At 37.5% G+C, this 16,424-nt stretch overlaps 1 protein-coding gene across 1 annotated transcript in view; it reads left to right on the forward strand.

Annotated features, from left to right (window-relative positions):
• The first annotated feature begins 2,400 nt into the window (after positions 1–2,400).
• The window catches only part of MARCHF6 (membrane associated ring-CH-type finger 6), a 57,439-nt gene continuing 43,415 nt past the window's right edge, over positions 2,401–16,424 (forward strand). The window contains exons 1-3 of the mRNA XM_032219281.1: positions 2,401–2,583; positions 9,349–9,445; positions 14,723–14,796. Coding sequence (XP_032075172.1) covers positions 2,565–2,583; positions 9,349–9,445; positions 14,723–14,796 — 190 coding nt within the window. The 5' untranslated portion in view covers positions 2,401–2,564. The remainder of the gene's footprint in view (positions 2,584–9,348; positions 9,446–14,722; positions 14,797–16,424) is intronic.

Raw genomic sequence — 16,424 nt, forward strand, 5'->3', positions numbered from 1 at the left:
TGCTAGGAAGGGAAAATCTAGCTGAGTAACAGGTGCCTTCCAACTGTTTAGACTTTAGATCCTCAATGACAGGTAATTTGTTCAAGTCGCTCCCCACCTCGGAAGTCAGTTTGCAAAAATCCGCACTTTCTTGTAATTGCAAATGTGCACGTCAAAAAAAAGTGAGGTCTCAAAAGTACTGCTAATCTCTAATACTTTCATTTAGTAGGTTTTATATATATATATATAATATATATATATATATATATATATGTATGTATGTATGTATGTATGTATGTATGTATGCATGCATGCATATAATGTGTGTGTTTGTGTGTGTATGTGTTTATATAACATATGTATTTGTGTATATGTATATGTACAACTATATAAAATGTGCTTCCTTCATTTTCTTCTCACAACAGATTTTTGAGAATCAAACTAATAGATAATTGTGTTATTATACATTCAGACTGTTTTCAGTTTCAATGCAAGATGGTCAAGATTGGTGAAATCTATTCAGGATGATAGCTGGCATATAGACTGTAGAACGAAAGAGAAAAAAGGAAATGATATGAAACTATATGGGTTTGTGGAAATACCATCCCCAAGAAAACATAAACTGGGATTTGAAAAAGACAACAATATAACAATAGAAAAAGAAAGGGAGGGAAGAAGGAAGGAGAGGAGGAAGGAAGTAGAGAAGGGAGGGAAGAAGGAAGGGAAAGGAGTGGAAGGTGGAATGGAGAGAAAGAGAAGGAGAGATAGTAGGAAAGGAAGAGGAAGAGTGGAGGAGAGGTAAGGGAAGAAGAAAGAGGTAAGGAGAGGTGGGTGGAAGGGAGAGAAAGAGGGTAGGAAGGAGAAGAAAGAGGGTAGGAGTAGGGGAGAGGTAAGGGAAGGAAGAAGGGGAAGTAGAGGAGGAAGGAAGGAAGTAGAGAAGGGAGGGAGAAAAGAAAAGAAAGAGAAAATAAGGTGGTGTTACAGCAGGTTCTAGGGATGGTAAACAAAGCAATCCAAACTATACCTTATAACCTTTTAAATGGAATAACAATAGTATAAGAATGGCAAAGAAAAAGAATAACTATGTGAATAACTATAATTGTATGTAAGAGAATAAATGACAGTAAAAATATAAAGCACAATATAGGTAAACAATATTTGGTTATAAATAGCTAAGTATAAATAAATATAGAATTGTACATAAAAATGGATAACGAACAAGGAGACCATGAATGCAAGATAGAAATGTATAGAAGGGAAAACACTAACTGCAAAGAAACCGATACGGAACTGCTGTTATGATATACGATGGAACCTTTTGTTCCTATGTTGTTTCAAGTTATGTGTCTGTTTCTGTTGATGTGTATAAAATAAAAATTTATATTAAAAAAAATGCAAGAAAGGAAATAGAATTGTACTTTGGAACATAAAATTATGCAAGATGCAAACATCCAAATGTTTGACCTGAAAATATGCCATGCCACAGTCTGTCGCACTGCTATATTTGATCAGGATAATGTATGAATAGTATTACTGTTAGGATCTTCCTTCTACATTAGTCTATATAGCATAATAATTAAGAAGAACCCATGCTTAAAAAGATAATGACTTCCAAAATTTTCTGTATGTAAAACTTTTAACTTTTTAAGATAAACGTGCGTCTGATCAGTTACACCCCGCTTTTTATGGGAACTCCAGTTCCTGCCTTCGCCCGGTGGGAGATAAGACTTGGTCAGTCTGCTGGATGCGTTTTGTGTGGAATGTTGTTGACATTCACCGCAAGGGAGTCGTGCATTGCTTTAAATAAGCCTTGTGTGTACATGCGGCATTAGGTGAATCATTGTGTGATTGCCTTCCTGTCAACCGCATCGACTTAGCCGTCTCCCTACGTCTGCATTTTTCTCTGTGACGTTTCACGGCCAGGCCACAGCAGTTTGAGGTAGCGGCGGCTCAAAGCCTCTAGGGCAGTGGTCTCCAACCTTGTCAACTTTAAGACCTGTGGACTTCAACTCCCAGAGTTCCTCAGCCAGCTTTGCTGGCTGAGGAACTCTGGGAGTTGAAGTCCACAGGTCTTAAAGTTGACAAGGTTGGAGACCACTGCTCTAGGGGGAGCCCAAGGGGCCCAGGCTACGCTCTGCCTTTTCTCTGTGACGCTTGACGGCGAGGCCACGGCAGTTGGAGGTAGCGGCGGCTCAACGCCTCTAGGGGGAGCCCGCCCAGGCTACGCTCTGCCTTTTCTCTGTGACGCTTGACGGCGAGGCCACGGCAGTTTGAGGTAGCGGCGGCTCAACGCCTCTAGGGGGAGCCCGCGGCAAAGCCGCAAGGGGCCCAGGCTACGCTCTGCCTTGTCTCTGTGACGTTTCACGGCCAGGCTATGGCCGTTGAGGTAGCGGCGGCTCAAAGCCTCTAGGGGGAGCCCGCGGCAAGGCCGCAACGGGCCCAGGCTACCCGGAGCCAGCTGGGCCTGCTCCGTAAACCGCTTCTTTCGGGCCTCCTCCCCTCTCTCTCTCTCCCGTCTCCGAGCCGTCCCACTTTCGCATCACGCCTCACCCGCCTGCGCGGCCGGACTGCGTCACCCGGACAAGATGGAGACCGCCGAGGAAGGTAACGTCCGAGAGCCCACTCGCGTTCGCGGGGCTAAAAGAGCCCACTCGCGCTCGAGGGCGACGGCCGGAGCGAGGGTGGGAGAGAGGCGTCTTGTGGGGGGGGGGGAGCCGGAGAAAGGGAGCCACCTCCCGGGACCATATTTGTGCTCTACACACAACACAAACGCACACACACACACACACACACCCCAGTGCCTGGCCGTCCGAGGCCTATTGAGGCGCCTGCAGATGTCGTGGGTGTGATGGATACAAGGCGAAGAAAGAGTTTGTGGAGTGTGGCGTTGGGGCATATATAGGTGCACGTATTGAGGCATGTGGCAAATGGCCGAGGCGGTTCTGTTCCAAGTGTGTGTGTGTGTGTGTGTGTTGTTGTTGCGTTCCAAGTATGTGTGTGTGGTTGTTATTCAGTTCCTAGTGTGTCTGTGTTGTTGTTGAGTTCCAAGTGTGTGTGTGTTGTTGAGTTCCAAGTGTGTGTGTGTTGTTGTTATTCAGTTCCTAGTGTGTGTGTGTGTGTCTGTGTGTTGTTGAGTTCCAAGTGTGTGTGTATGTTGTTGAGTTCCAAGTGTGTGTCTGTGTTGTTGTTGAGTTCCAAGTGTGTGTCTGTGTTGTTGTTGTTGAGTTCCAAGTGTGTCTGTGTTGTTGTTGAGTTCCAAGTGTGTCTGTGTTGTTGTTGAGTTCCAAGTGTGTGTGTGGTGTTGTTATTCAGTTACGTGTGTGTGTGTGTGTGTTGTTGTTGAGTTCCAATGTGTGTGTGTTGTTGAGTTCCAAGTGTGTGTCTGTGTTGTTGTTGTTGAGTTCCAAGTGTGTCTGTGTTGTTGTTGAGTTCCAAGTGTGTCTGTGTTGTTGTTGAGTTCCAAGTGTGTGTGTGGTGTTGTTATTCAGTTACGTGTGTGTGTGTGTGTTGTTGTTGAGTTCCAATGTGTGTGTGTTGTTGAGTTCCAAGTGTGTGTGTGTGTGTGTTGTTGTTGAGTTCCAAGTGTGTGTGTTGTTGTTATTCAGTTCCTAGTGTGTGTTGTTGTTCAGTTCCAAGTGTGTGTTTGTGTGTGTGTTGTTGTTGTTGATGATGATGATGTGGTACGTGCTGCTATTCCTAAAGCAGAGAGCTGGGTCAAAAATGGCAAGGAAGTTTACCTTGTTTGAAAATATGGCACATCTGGATCTGTGCCTTGATCTGGGTTGATCAGCTTATTTGGAAGTTGTGGCCTGGATTGGGGAACATGATGCAGGTGTTTTTGGTGGGTGTTTTGGAGAAATGTGGGTGTGTGTGTGTGTTACACCGAACTTGGAGTTAAGGAATAAAAAAGAGATGACTACGTCAGCTGTACCCATTTCTTTTTTCACGTGTCCCTTATGTAATTATTTGGAAAGGTAGTCTGCAGTTAAATGCAGCTACAGTTGAAAGAGTTCTTGGAGTAGGTGCTGTCTTTTATTATTTTCTGCTTGAAAGGAGGAAAGATAATGGGGGTAGATTACAAAGGAGCATTAGTACACTTTTTTTTTAAAGCAACACAAACTCATATTTAAAGTGTGTGCATATTGGGTGCGTATTGGATCATGAGCTGACATCAGAAATCTTGCACTCTGAAAAATCTTTTGAGAAATCGCACAGACACTAAAATCTGCAAGGAGCAGACTGAAGTGAAGCTGCTTGGCAGAAGTATAAACAAACCTGGAGCTTATTAATATTATAACACAGCGTGCAACTTGCTGTACATTGCTTTTGGTCACTTCTTAGTTTGAATTAGTTGAAACTAATAAATAATACTGGCATTCAAGATCATCTAGAAAATGTTATTGAGATGGATTGAAGGCAAATTATTTTTTTTCCTTTTTAGCTAAAGTGTCCCTATCACGATTTGCAGATGTCCTTCTTCACAAGCCTAAATCTACAAAACACAAAAAAGGGAAAAAATGTTTCTAATAACATAATTGAGAAGGCTTCTGGCCAAGGAGCTGAATTTAAGTCCAGAAGCAGGCATTCTGTCTTTGGTATAGTCTTATTTTGCAGCTACCTCCTCTGATAGACTAAATAGGGGGCAATGGCAGCTAGAGGAATCAGGCTATAAGCTGAAGGGATAGTTATTTTATCATGTCTAAGTTTACACTGTTCTTTACTGATTTTCAGGTGAGCTCCTACAAATCCAATATTATACCTTATATTTTTATGGTTTAGAGGTTGAGGGAAAAGATAGCTGTTTGAATTCTATAACTATTAGAATGTACTTGATTTCATCTTTGGAGGTTAGAGATCAGAATTTGAAAGCATAGTACTTGCACATCCAGTTTCATCTTGGAGAAATGCAAAGGAATAATGGATACAGCTAGTGAGAAGTGTCTTCATTGACTAGCTGTCTTGGTATAGAAAATATATTTACTTCCTTTCATTTGTTTTGTCTGTTTACCTCTGAAATATATCCAGTTAAAAAGAAAACCTTAAGTACAACATTTTTATCAAACTATGATCTACATCAATATAATTAGAAGCAGAATTAAATGGGTATTTTATTTATTTATTCAATTTATATGCTGCCCAACACATTGTGTATCTACATGCTCTTTTCTTCTGTCACACAACTATTCCACTTTATGCAATAGGTTTTAATTTTGGGAAACAGTGTTTAAGCCTATCTTACAAAACAGAACCATTAAAATAAAAGTTATTTGATTCTTAATATTGATGTCACTTTCAATGTATTCTTTGGTAGCTTGCTTATCCTAGTGCAAGATTTACAGTATATAGGAAAGAAGAAAGAAAAATACACCTGCTAATGTCTATGCCTTATCAGTTTTTAATATTAAACATGGCATTTTTATTATCTGTGTAGACTGAAAATTGGAAATTTTAGAAGCAATATCACTGGATTGTTTCCAAAATATACGAATATTTACTTTCTTTTAGTGCTGTGTTAGGCTAATACAGTATGGTATTAGCAAAATAATGTTCTTTTTACCAAATATTGCCAATATGATACATTTCTAAATGGAATATCTTTTACTAACTCAGCCTCCCTCCTACACAGATCCATTACTCTGACTTCGGCATTCATATTGAATGTCATCTGGGTTTACTTGGAATTGTATTTGGTGTTAAATATAGCAAATAAGAAAATGGAAGAGCTAGCTTTGTGGCCACAAGTTTTGAAGTGGGATTCATGGTGTCTAGGTTATTGACTGAATACAGCTAGTCCTTGACTTACAACCACAATTGAACCCAACATTTCCATTGCTAAGTGAAACATTTGTTAAGTGAGTTTTGCCCCATTTTATGATGTTTCTTCTCACAGTTGTTAAATTAATCACTGCACTTGTTAAGTTAGTAACACGGTTGTTACGTCGATCTGGCTTCCCCATTGACTTTGCTCTCAGAAGGTCGCAAAAGTGATCACATTACCCCAGGACATTGCAACTGTCATAAATATGAGTCAGTTGCCAAGCATCTGACCATGGTGATACTGCAACTGTCATAACTGTGAAAAATTGTTATAAGTCACTTTTTCAGTGACCTCGTAACTTCAAACAGTCACTAAATGAACTGTTGTAAATCAAGGACAGTTTGAAGTATTGTTGTTAACTAGAATTCTAAATGCTTGAAACAAGCATTCGTGATAGAGAACCATTGGTAAGATCATCTTACCTTTGCATTACAATAAACATGATGGGTCCTTTTCTAGATATAATCCCACCATTAGAAATTAGGTGGGTGCTTAGAAATTGGTTTTTCATTTTCGGCACCATTCACGATTCTGGAGTAGTTGCCACAAGGCTGCCCCTCTAGTTTCCAACTGATTGAGCGGTTGGTTATTCCTAACACATTTCTATTTGTTTCAAATGACCATGCACTTCATTATTCTATATATACTGTATTTTTCGGAGTATAAGATGCGCCTTTTTCCCTCAAAAAAGAGAATGAAAATCTGGGTGTGTCTTATACACTGAATACATCATTTTTGGCCTCCCAAAACCCTGCCCCCTTTGCAAAAATGACTGTGCATAGCCTTTAGGAGGCTTCCAGATTGCTCCTGGGGGCTGGGGAGGGCAAAAATGAGCAAAAAATGGGCCTTTTTTGCTCATTTTTGCCCCCCCCCCCCCTAGCCCTGAGGTGCACTCTACAAGCCTCCTAAAGGCTGTTCATGCCCTTTTTTTGATGAAAAACAGGCCCGTTTGGGGGGGTCTGCAGAGTGCAAAAACTTAATTTGCTTCTTCAAAATCTTGGTGCGTCTTATACTCCAAAATACGGTATATTTTAAAAATTGACAAATACATCCTATATTGTTTTGCCATTTTAATGCTTTAATTAGACGCTGGCTATGCTTTAAAATACAGGGTGGCTCAGTGGCTAGGATGCTGAGCTTGTTGATCAGAAAGGTCGGCAATTTGACAGTTCGAATCCCTAGTGCCACGTAACTGAGTGAGCTCCCGTTACTTCTCCCAGCTTCTGCCAACCTAGCCGTTCGAAAGCATCTAAAAAATGCAAGTAGAAAAATAGGAACCACCTTTGGTGGGAAAGGAACAGCGCTCTGTGCGCCTTCAGTGTTTAGTCATGCCAGCCATATGACCATGGAGACGTCTTTGGACAGCACTGGCTCTTCGGCTTTGAAATGGAGATGAGCATGGCCCCCTAGAGGTGGGAACGACTACCACATATGTCCAAGGGGAACCTTTACCTTTACCTTTTATGCTTTAAAATAGGACAAAAATTAGGAGGTAAATGGTATGTTAAATGTTTATCTCATGTTTAGTTGTAACTTTAAAAAATGGCAATGTAACTTTGAAGATATTCCTATCAAAATGATTCAGTCACTGCGTGTTTGTTTATTATCATTCTGTAAATTGAAATCACTCTCGGATGTAATTCCTGGTTCTTTTTAAGAAACATAAACTATAACACTCGTTTGACACAAACCAAGTTAGTTGGGAATCTGCTATCTGAAAATTTTGGTAGCATGATTCTGAACTGAAAGTTAGAGATGTTTGTCTTCAATAACGATATTCATTTACAGCGTTATATACCCATTTTCTAAAATAAAAGTAACAATGTTTATGATATCTAGCTTGACTATCAGACAGTCAAATTTTCAATGAGTCTTCTTCCTAAAACTATAGAGCGCTAGCCTAAATAAAATTATTGCATATATAGTGATAACTATTGAAGAAGTCCCTCACCCCACATTTTATATACAATTCACAGATTTCATAAATCTTTGTACTATTGCATTTTGACATCCCGCCATCAGTTCTGCTGGAGAGCAAGTTTCAGAAAATTCCCTGTGCAGAAAGCCTCTGCCCTTACCAATCTGGGAATAGCCCTTGTATTACTTTATTGCAGTGGTTCTTAAACTGTGTGTAATTACCCCAAGTGGGTAATTTGAGTACATCTGGGATAATGAAGCAATTTTAATTGTTGGTTTGTGAGTTGAGGATTCAATTTGGAACTCCTGCTGCCAAGATACATGTGTAAAACAACATTCTGGATTTGTTTTTGTTTTTGTGGGGTTAATGACATTTGAGATTGGGAAAAGGTTCAGTTGGTTAAACAATTTTAACAACTAGTTACTCTTAAAATTGTATAGAGATACACACAGAGAGATCCAAATTAATTTGGAGTGTTTTATTATTGTTGCTTTTGTACTGTGTAGAGTACCACATAAAGTACTAAAATGGTATATTGGTTTCACCCTATTTAATTATGTAGTTTAGAGCAGGGTTATCCAAGTGTTTCTGATCTGAGAATCAGATTGGCACTCGTCTGGAGTGCTAAACCTATAGTGCTTGGCCAAGTCAAATACTAAATTTTATATCATTTCATCTATATATTTATTAATATGAAATAATTAATATTTCTATTATCCATGCAGCAAGACAGTGACCCAAAACACGAAAATATTATGTTTTATGAAAAGCAATGGATTCATCCCCCACCCCAAAATACACAACCTCAACATACCACTTTGTCCAATTGTATTGTTACCAGGGATCCCAACTTGCAACATAGCCAAAGAACTCACAAAAAAACCTTTGACATCTCATAAAGGGGAGTTGTTGTATCAGTTCCCCACTGCCTTGCAGTTGTTAAGTGACCTTGTGGGTTATTAAGCAGACAATCCCTGGAAAGGAGAATAGAGTACCTTGGAGTAGGGAAACTCTGGGTGGAAGTATGTCTCCGCTCAAGAGCTGAACATCCTCCCTGCTGATATCCAAACACGATTTTCAGTCCCTGAGTGGGAGACATGTGGCTTACACCAGGACTCCTAAAAGCTCCCCTTCAGGAGGATGGCTGAGGCCCCCCATGCTCCTTATCTGTCCTCTGGGGCAATAATTGCTTCATAGTTGAAAATCGTGCTTGGATATTGGCATGGCCCTTTTTCAGCCACCCAACATCAAGAAAAGCAGGAATTAACAACTTTTATGGCAAACTTTTATAGACATGATCTTTTTGGAGATCTAAACTTTTACTTAACTCTAGCAACTATTTTATTGTTAGTATGGCTGCTATGTTGCTGAAAGTGGCAGGAAACCTGTTATTTATTTTTTGAACTTTAAATTCTGTATTAACAAGTCAAATAGTCTTATAATTGTAATCTTTACTTCCTTTTCGCTCTTTTTGTAATTTTTGTATTCTGTAATTTCTTAAATATTCTTTGTCGCTCTCTCCTTACTTTATGTTGTTTCTTTTGTCCTTTTCTTTATTTCCACTTTTAAATATCTTTAAAAAAATAAAATGATATTTACGGTACTTTATATCAACTCTCTTTGTTGTCAACAGACATATGTAGAGTATGTCGGTCTGAAGGAACTCCTGAAAAGCCTCTCTATCATCCATGTGTATGTACTGGCAGTATTAAATTCATTCATCAAGAATGGTAAGTTGGTTTTTCATTGGAAATATCTGTACATGGCATTCTACAATTTGTGCACAGAAACAATACAATAAGTTATCTTCAAAATGATTGTATACTAGATATTAATATGGGCTGAAATAATTAAATAGCACTAACTCTAACTTGACTTGTGTTGACCTTCTACAAATATTTGCTTCCTTAACATTGTAAATCTTCCAAAGACAGCCATATAAACTCTGATAATGACCATGCACTTTTTCCATGAGCTTTCAACCTCGCCAAGAATAGCTTTTCTAAATTGTCATCACTGAAATAGGTGGATTTCTTCCTTGCTGATATTTTCCTTAACGAGGCTATTAGTTTCAATTTTGTCTAGGTTTCATTGATTGGTGTTGCTTGTAGTTGATAGTACTCCATTACGGTAATCATCTCCGATCCATAATTTGAAAGGGTCTTTCTCTCACTCTTAATATTCAGATTTCATAGCAATACGTTCCCACTCGAAAGATCACTTCCACTATTTTGCTCTATTGACAGATCTTGTCTCCCACCCTAGGATTAATCTTCTCTTTACTTCTCCAGCCTACTGTCCATCTTTATCTCTTTACTTCTCCAGCCTACTGTCCAAGAAAACAAATTATGTACCATCTTCACATCTTCATCTTCAACTGTAAGTTCACTAAGCATGTTGGTTGACATTATCTTTGTCGTCTTAATATTTAACATTAACCCAGATTTTCACTTTCCATTTTTAATTTTACATTGAGCTTTTCTAAATCATCTCTACTTCCAGCTAATAAAATTGTTGTCTATGTATTTCAATATGATAGTGCTTCAGCCTCCTCTTTTGAGTCTAGGTGTCATCTCTTAACAATACTGCTTGTCTGCTTTAGAAGTTAAACAGATAAAGGGGCAACAAATCTCCTGTCTATAGCTACTTCTCATTTTCTGAACTACTATCATTTCAAATTCAGTTCTTACAGCATTTTCTTCTTTATTGTAATGATTCTTCAGATGTTCTATTACCCTAAATATATTCCACATTCTGGCATGATCTACATATTCAAGATTTTTCTTACAATCTGTTGCTGTCTTCATTATTATATTACCTATTTGATCTCATGGCTCTCTGCCTTTTTTGAACTTGCCATGCTTCTGTGTAGATAGGCATGATTTTATTTTTATTTAGAATTTCTCAAGTTAATCTTGCTTGTGCAAGAAATTAGCCCAGTGATTCAATATTTACATTCTTTAGATTGGCCCTTTTCAGCATAGCTGAAAGTTGTAATCTTGATTTAATGGACCCCCCTGTGGATCAAGTTTCATCTGGATACCATACTAAAATAACAGAGAGGTTCATGTATACAAAATAATCCGGATGAAGCAGTCAAACTTACATTAATTTTACTGTAATGTTATGATCTATACATATATGTGTGGTAAAATTTAGGCAATACCATTTCTGTTGTTTGTTTAACAACATCATTAGGCAACAGTGACATGCTTTTATATATACCGTATTTTTGGGAATATAAGATGTACCTTCCCCCCCCCCCCCCAAAAAAAGAGGGTGAAAATTTGGGTGCGTCTTATACACCAAATGTACCCCCCCTCCACTACAGGCCAAAAACGCGAGGTATGGAGGCAGCGATGGTCCCTGCAGCTTGGAACAACTGATTGGGAGTATTCTGGCAGTTCGATCCCCCACCAATCAGCTGTGATGAATCAGGCTGCAATAAGTGCTAAAGCTGACCTGCCTGGTCAGAGCTTGCAGCAGCAATCATATTTAGAAAGCACACACAAATAACTGATTCAGCAGGATTCAAAATAATAATAATATAAAATACCAAAAGCAGGTTTTCCAAGGTAGCAGTAAATACAAGCAAAATACAAGCAGTTTCACTTTCAGTTCTCAGCTAAGCCAGGCTCCTTCCTGTCTCCTTGTTGCTCACACAGCAAATACTGCTTCTGAGTCCAAATATCCCTCATTGGCTGACTTAGTTGCTATGCCTATTCATTGGCTGACCTTGTTACCATGTATTCCAAGACATGAACTCTCACATACTGACAGGAAGCTAGCCAGCTGAATACCATGGATGCTCGTAGGCAGAGGCAGAATTTATTTTCTTCTCATTTTCCTCCCCAAAAACTAAGATGCACCTTATACTCCAAAAAATACGGTCATGGAAATTTGGGAATAACGGACATCCCCTTTCCCCAAACTGTCAGTTAAATGAAGTTTAAGTGTTCATTTTTCCCAATCTCAAGACCACAAAGACATACACCATGCTTGTTTTCATAGAATCTTTAGCATTTTAACTATCTCTACAGTCTCAGAAGGTAATTTTTTTACACCTGTTTTTTCCCCTCAGGTAGTCGATAATGCCTCAGTTTCTTCTAGAGTTGCTTATTTAATATATTCTCTCCCTGAAAGTGCTTTCATCATCCTTCAGTAAGATTTGTAAAGATTTTTAGTTTAGGCTTCATTTACATCCTTTGCCTCTAGATATTCTCTTCTAATAATTATTTTTATTCCTATTTTGACTACAATTTTTCCTTTTTTCTTGGCATTTTCATGTATTTATTGATGTTTTAAATTGAGTTAGCTTTCCTTTGACTTTCTTGGTTGATGTTGAAAGTCTGCATTCAATGCATCATTCTATTGTCCAAGTTCTTTATCTCCCATCTTTGCCCTACATGATAACTTATGTTGGAACTCACTTGGATCTTTTCCCTTCCATAATTTTTTTTTGTTTCACTTTCCCTAATTTCTCCATCAATTTTCAGGTTCTCTTTTACATAGGTAAGTATACAAAATCTGTTCTTAATCTGATTTATATTTTTACTATATACTCTTCAGGTCGAAAATTGCTGGTTCACTTTAATTTCCTAAGTCAAACCTACACGTCTGACCCTAATGTTCTCCATCTTCTGTTTCCTTATTAAGTAGTTTATTTGATTATAGTATTTTTCTAAGAAATAATAAAATAATAGTTGTAAAGTAGTTGTTGATACTAAGAATTTTTTTCCCCACAAAATTCTTTCTCCTGCATTATTGAATCTGTTTAATCAAGATCTTCCAATAATTCTAGGACCCTCTATTTTCCCAACATTTTCAGTCACCAATTATGATTGGAAATAACTAATCATACACCCTTTTGGTGATGGGTTTAGCACCTCTTTCAGCATGCCCTAAAATTCTTCAGTGACTTTCACTCTTGCACCTATAGTATGCTATATTGTACAAGTAGCTCATACTTGTTTAACATTTATGTTCACTGAATATCCACTAATTTTGCTAGAAATAATCCTGTCATTTAGTGGGTTATAAAATTATTTTAGCGATGTCCTTTATGAATATCTAAGTTACTTCATTCCTTTGTATGGTTTCATGTTTTGAATACTTTCCAAGTTGATTTTGGAGTTCCTTCTTTATTCTTTTACTGTACCTGCAAAGCCTTTCTTCATTTCCATTGTGGATTACCCTTAGCTAAAAGCTCTTTTTCATATTTCCAGCAGGGTTAACTTTGTCAAGAGTTTTTGTTCCTATCATCTCAAAACTAAATAAAGCTTTAAAAGCTTCCTACAAGAAACTAAAGAAAAAAATATTATTAAAGGGCTAAATATTTTTTTGCCTGTGAAAATGTTAATTATAAAAACATATTCTTGAATATGAGATCAGAATTCAAATTTTTTATGCAATTTAAATCATTGAAAATGCAAGAATTCTGTAAATGTCTTTTGCAGTATATATTAATGATTAATGGGCATTATACATTTAGTAATAAAGGTCTCCATTATATTCATTTTTTTACATTCTGTTTTCTCATTTTGTTACATTTGCCATGAGTTACGTTGGCCAGTATCAAAGTGTAGGCTTGGTCATTTCTCTGGTGTAGCATTAGTTATAGAAGCAGTTTTTAGTGGGATCTAAAACAGTGGTTTGTTACTATAGAAGAATTCATTTTTCAAAACAAAAATAATCATAACAGTATGCATTTTGAGCCTCTATTTTGCTTATAAAATTCATTTAAATTAATTTTGTTGTATTTAAGTACAATGACAATAAAGATTATACTTATACTTAAATGTTTATTTTATGCCCTAATTTGTTTATTTTATTAATGTAATTTTGCTTAAGTTTTAAGCAGAAAAAAAATCTAGTTTGGTCTAATTTGTCCGCACGATGTTCTTCCAAAGCTTTCTAGTTTGTCTAAATGGTCTTTCGCAAACTATAGATGGGGAACAATGTCCTTTCGGGAATGTAGTGACGTTTTCCTTGCAACTCTGCCACACACCCCATTATTTTTTCAATACATGAACACTGACATTTGCCAAGGCAAAAAAGATCCCTGCATGTTAGTTTAGGGTTTTTTGAGACAACCTGAAATATTACACACCTTGTTTTTGAAATGTTTTTGTTTATTTGATGGCTTGTATCACAGTTCATATTTATTCAGAAATATTGAAGATTCAATATAACTTCACAAACCCATTTTTAAATTCAAACAGGTTTACAAACTGATTTTTTTTAAGCAGCACTGTATCTCAAGTTAACTAAAATGTCTCAATCATTTATATTTTTAAACATACTTTTAATAGATTGGATTGGATTTATTCAGTTTGTATGCCGCCCTATTCCCGAGAGACTCAGGGCGGCTAACAATCAATAATACTAATAAGTATTACTTAAGGCTAATAATACTTTGCCTTAATCAGCACTGCCCCATGCTTTGCTTATTCAATTCAAAAACACTCATTCTTAACAAAAGTACCGTATTTTTGGAGTATGAGACCCATCTTCCCGCCTCTAAAAATGGGTGAGAATTTAGATGCATCTTATAGACCAAATATGGGTGTTTGGGGGTTCCCAAGCCCTCTGTGCATTGCATTTTCGTCCTCTCCGGACCCCAGAAGCTCTGTGCAGTGCTCCACATGGCCTGTTTTCACCAAAAACGTTTTTAGCAAAAACGGGCCATTTGGAGCACTGCGCAGCACTTCTCGGGGCTGGGAAGGGTGAAAATAAGACACGTGTAGGCCAAAAACTGTTTTTTCTTGTTTTCTTCCTGTAAATTTAGGTGCATCTTATAGTCCGATGCATCTTATAGTCCTAAAAATACAGTATTTGAAGAAAGTCAGTACTTATATCATAATTAAATTATAAAATATAAATTGAGTTATTAAAATATATATTTTATTACTATTTTCCTTTTTAAAAATTCTTAGATACTTTCTCTTGAATATTATGTTTTTTTTCTAACACTGTAAATCCATTACTACCATATATTTTAATTGCAGCTTAGTCCAATGGCTCAAACACAGCAGAAAAGAATACTGTGAATTATGTAAACACAGATTTGCTTTCACACCAAGTAAGTATATGGCATGAATATATATATATACTATGTGTACATGAAATAGTTATTCTAAGGTTTATGTTTCTTGTAAGGGATTATTTAGCCAGATTGAAAATTCAAATAATTGCTTCCAAGAAGTGAAATTACACGTGTTGTAATTGGCTTCATTTCAACCAAGGCAGTGCAGTGTCTTGGAATAAATGGTGTTACAGTGGTACCTTGGTACTCAGTTAATTGGTTCTGGGAGGTTCCAATGAGTACCAAAAATGATAGTACCAAGCAAATTTTTCCCATAAGGAATAATATACTGAGACACAAAGGATCTGACATTGACATGTTTTAGCTTGGGCATTGAGTACCAAACAAATGATGAATATCGGGACAATATTTTCATGTCAAAATGCGTTGAGTACCAAATTTTATGAGTTTCAAAGCAGTTGAATACCAAGGTATCACTATACTGCTTTGGCTTAGCTCAAGGAGGCAGTATATACATGCCAAATAATTCTCTTTTCAAGCAATCTTTCTACTAAGAAATATAAATACATAAATATATCAAATAACTTCTAACATGTATTATGTGATATGTCATAAAGATAAAATTTTCTGAACACTGTGGCATTTACATAAAGAAGTCATATTGCCTTTAACCAATTTATAAATTAAAGTCATTAGCTATTAGAGTCATTTAGCCATTAGATGTGGTAAAAAATTAAGTGATAATTACTTCATTTGCAAACTTCTAATTCACTATGATGGGAAATCTTGAAGAATCATTACTGTACTTTTCCATGGGAAAAATGCTGCAAGAGAAAGAAAATAAAAGCAATAGAAAGCCCAAGAAGAAAACAAGTTCCTTTTTCTTTATTTCATTCATACTCCAGTGAACAGAATATTAAGTCACAATTTATTTAATTCAAGATAATTTGAACAGACCAGATCCAAAGTAGTAGTGATTTCTTTAGTCAATTCACGGTTTATTTGCTCTTACTTTTATCAGTCTTCAGATGACATCCTAACCATCTAAGCCAGGGGTGTCAAACTTGATTTCATTGAGGTCTGCATCAGGGTTGTGTTTGACCTTGGAGGGCCAGAGTGGGTGTGGCCAGGGTGGGCATGGCCAGCTTGACATCATTCATGTCAGGGGCGCCTGTGGTGGCCCGAGCGCTCTGCTAGAGAAAACGGGCTCCCGAGCTTCATTTTCAGCTGCAATGACCTGCAACCCCCTGAGAGCGAAAACGGGGCTCAGGAGGGCCACTGGTGGCCCTCCCAAGCTCTGTTTTTGCTCGCAGAGGCACCACGGGCCAGTCTGTTGCTGTTTCCAGGGAGGCCCCACGGGCCAGATCTAAGCACTCCTTTGACCCATTCTGGCCCCTGAGCCTTGAGTTTGACACCCCTGATGTAAGCAGTGGGTTTTTTTTTCTGCTTCTAGGTTTCTGTAGGTCTTTTTCTATAGGTTTCTATATGTTTTGCTTTCTTTAATGGAGTACATGTGTTGTCTATTTCATGGGCTTTATGTGAGGATATGCCTTTCTAAGTTTTGAGGGGTTTTTATGACGTATATGTTTTTTTTCTATAAGAAGCAGGCTGTTTATGCTGTTTTTTTAAAAGATAGAAATAGATTTTATGTAGATTTTTATGTT

Source organism: Thamnophis elegans, chromosome 6 (genome assembly GCF_009769535.1).
Source record: "Thamnophis elegans isolate rThaEle1 chromosome 6, rThaEle1.pri, whole genome shotgun sequence".
In the NCBI taxonomy this organism is placed as follows: Eukaryota; Metazoa; Chordata; class Lepidosauria; order Squamata; family Colubridae; genus Thamnophis; species Thamnophis elegans.